The following is a 2,483-nucleotide window of genomic DNA, read 5'->3' as shown; positions in this document are numbered from 1 at the left end:
TGCCTAAAAACTTGGAAATTGTGTCACTCACTTGCACACTGGTACACTATCACTGACTTTATTCCTGATCTACTGTACTGGGACAACTAGATGATAAGTACAAGACCAAATCACATGCACAGCAGTCTAGCCACAACAACGTGAATTTCTAGGACCAGACTTCCGAACAGCAACTCCTGCAGCTTCCCACAGAGGTGGCCATGCAAGTTCTACACCTCCAGCGACCGGCCACCACTTCTTTCCTGGCCTCTCTTTGCAGATCTGCAGCATGAAGGTTGGCTTTTTAGGCCTTCACACTGCCCTGCAAATTACCTGACAAGCAGGGCTCAGTATGGAGTGGTCTCTGCACGCTAAAGAGAATAATAAATTCTCTCTCTTCTCTGTGTCTGTCTGTCAGTCAGTCCCTGGCAGTTACTTACACACCCATGGACAGTTTCAGAGAGAAGACGGGGCGATCTTTCAAAGGTATGAAGTTTATGTGAAGTTTTGTGAGTGGCAGGGATCAGGTAGAAGAATCCCAAGAAAGTCTGCAGTGAGAATTCAGCTGTTATTTGTTCCGCTGACCTGGCCTCCCAAAACACGTCCTAGACAGCCAACATCCATGCACCAGCAGCTTGGAGCCCTACCACCCAGCAGAAGCTACTTCTTGCCCAGTTGTCACTGAGGAGAGATGTGAGGCATGATGTGAAGAGGGGGTAGGCATGGTCACCACAGTGAATGGGAACCGGGGCGATGCAGGGTGTGGGGCAGACACAAGGAGCGAGAAAGTTAGAATGGCTGCTGTGGAAAAGAGTCGGGATAGCAGACACAAATTCACAAGATGGATTTCTGCTGTTTCTGGTGTAACATGCAACAGAGTTTGTGCTTGGTGCTCAGTGTAACCTGAACAAGAGGAACACAACACTAGCTGAAACCCTCACCTGTAACTTGTGATAAAACGTGTCCACAAGGCAAGAGATCTGTCAATAAATACAGAACTCATATTAGCCTGTGGCAGACGTGACATAAGTCCAGATTCTTTTTGCACAAATATACTGAAGTAGTCATCTAGGCTCACATAAGTTATGGAAAGGTTGTCCTGCAAGCTCTAGCACGGACAACGACATAGATTTAAAAAATTGCTTCTTACCAACAATCATGTGGTTGCAGACATCGCAGAAGGTGGGTTTTTTGAAGATGTGCTCCTGGAAGATGTGAGCCTTGTTGTTTTCTGGCAGGTGCTGGGCTCTGGTGGGGGAGGACGCCTGGCTCTCTGAGCTGGGGAGCTGCCCGGTGCTGGTGCTCACCTCAGGCATCAAGTCCACTTGCAGCTTCACGTCGCTATTAGTCCTCTGGAAGAAATTGTCTGCGCTTTTACTCCGCAAACTTTTGGTCTTGAAGGAGAGCGATCTTTTCAGTTTCTGCAGCTGCAACAAATAAACCAGTTACAATTACTGCCTTTTCCTCTTCAACAGCAAGGCACGACTCCTGGTCTTGGGGTGTGCTGTTGACAAGTGACCCTGGGAGCCACTGGCAGACCTTAAACCACGTGAACAATAAAATTGACTTCAGAATTCATCCAGTGATTTCAGAGCAAAGAAAACAGATCCCAATGAGAAAATAAACTACTCTACGTATGCTTTCAGATAGACAATAAACTCGATAACCCCAATGAATGCTTCTGTTAGTCTTTTCTTTCAGGTATGACAGCAAAGAGGTACTGCAGAGTTCTACGTGTTGGAGAGTATATTCTTTGTATTCATGCATGAGAGAACTTAGAGTATTACTCATCCTTGCATGGTCCTTAAGGAGCCTGTAAAGCCATTTCAGGAACAGCTGTTAAATGGCAGTGTAAGAGTAGTGAATTCAGTAAATATATTTGTTATACTTAAATTTCTTTAATTTGGCAGAAACAGAGATTATATGCAGTTTTGACTGAGATATTCTCATTTTCTTTTATTTTTTTAAAGGAAAGAAGGCTAAGGAGCAGTAACAGTACCATTAACTAGCCAATTGATAGTTAATGCATTAATTAATAGTAAACACACATTCACATATATTCTTGTACATTGTATTGTGCATTGATTGTGAGACTATTAAGCACCACAACAAGGCATTATTAACTTCAGTTTGTGAACTCAAACTCTTTACCCGTAAACTGTCTTGTACCTTACCAGAGCTCCTCTCGTCCTTCCCCCTCCCCAGTTATACACAAGGCTGAGAAGGGCGGTAGGTGAGGCACAGAAGCTATCGGGGTATCCGCTACACAAATTTGCAGGTTCGTCAACTCCAACGGCCCACAAGTAGAGCTCAGGTAAAAGGAAAGCCAGCTCTGCATCCACTCCATGTTTGCTATCTCTGAAGCGTAATATCTCCGCATCACCTTTTGCTCAGTGTTATTCCAACCGCTGCAAAATCATTTCAATCGCTGCGGCAATTCTCTGGGCCAATGTGGTGTAACAACTGAAACTTTCCGTGCCTCTCAGGCTGTCTGTGGTAACCAG

General features: G+C 44.9%; 1 protein-coding gene across 1 annotated transcript in view; it reads right to left on the bottom strand.

The window, feature by feature from the left end:
• Positions 1 to 1,129: 1,129 nt before the first annotated feature.
• STAC (SH3 and cysteine rich domain) overlaps positions 1,130 to 2,483 on the bottom strand; it is a gene marked incomplete at its 3' end in the record, with an annotated part of 24,340 nt that continues 22,986 nt past the window's right edge. Inside the window, exon 2 of the mRNA XM_009699056.1 lies at positions 1,130 to 1,406. Coding sequence (XP_009697358.1) covers positions 1,130 to 1,406 — 277 coding nt within the window. The remainder of the gene's footprint in view (positions 1,407 to 2,483) is intronic.

Source organism: Cariama cristata, unplaced genomic scaffold (genome assembly GCF_000690535.1).
Source record: "Cariama cristata isolate BGI_N322 unplaced genomic scaffold, ASM69053v1 scaffold4984, whole genome shotgun sequence".
Classification (NCBI taxonomy): Eukaryota; Metazoa; Chordata; class Aves; order Cariamiformes; family Cariamidae; genus Cariama; species Cariama cristata.
The sequence above is the reverse complement of the archived record's forward strand: the minus strand, read 5'-3'. Positions and strand labels throughout refer to the sequence as shown.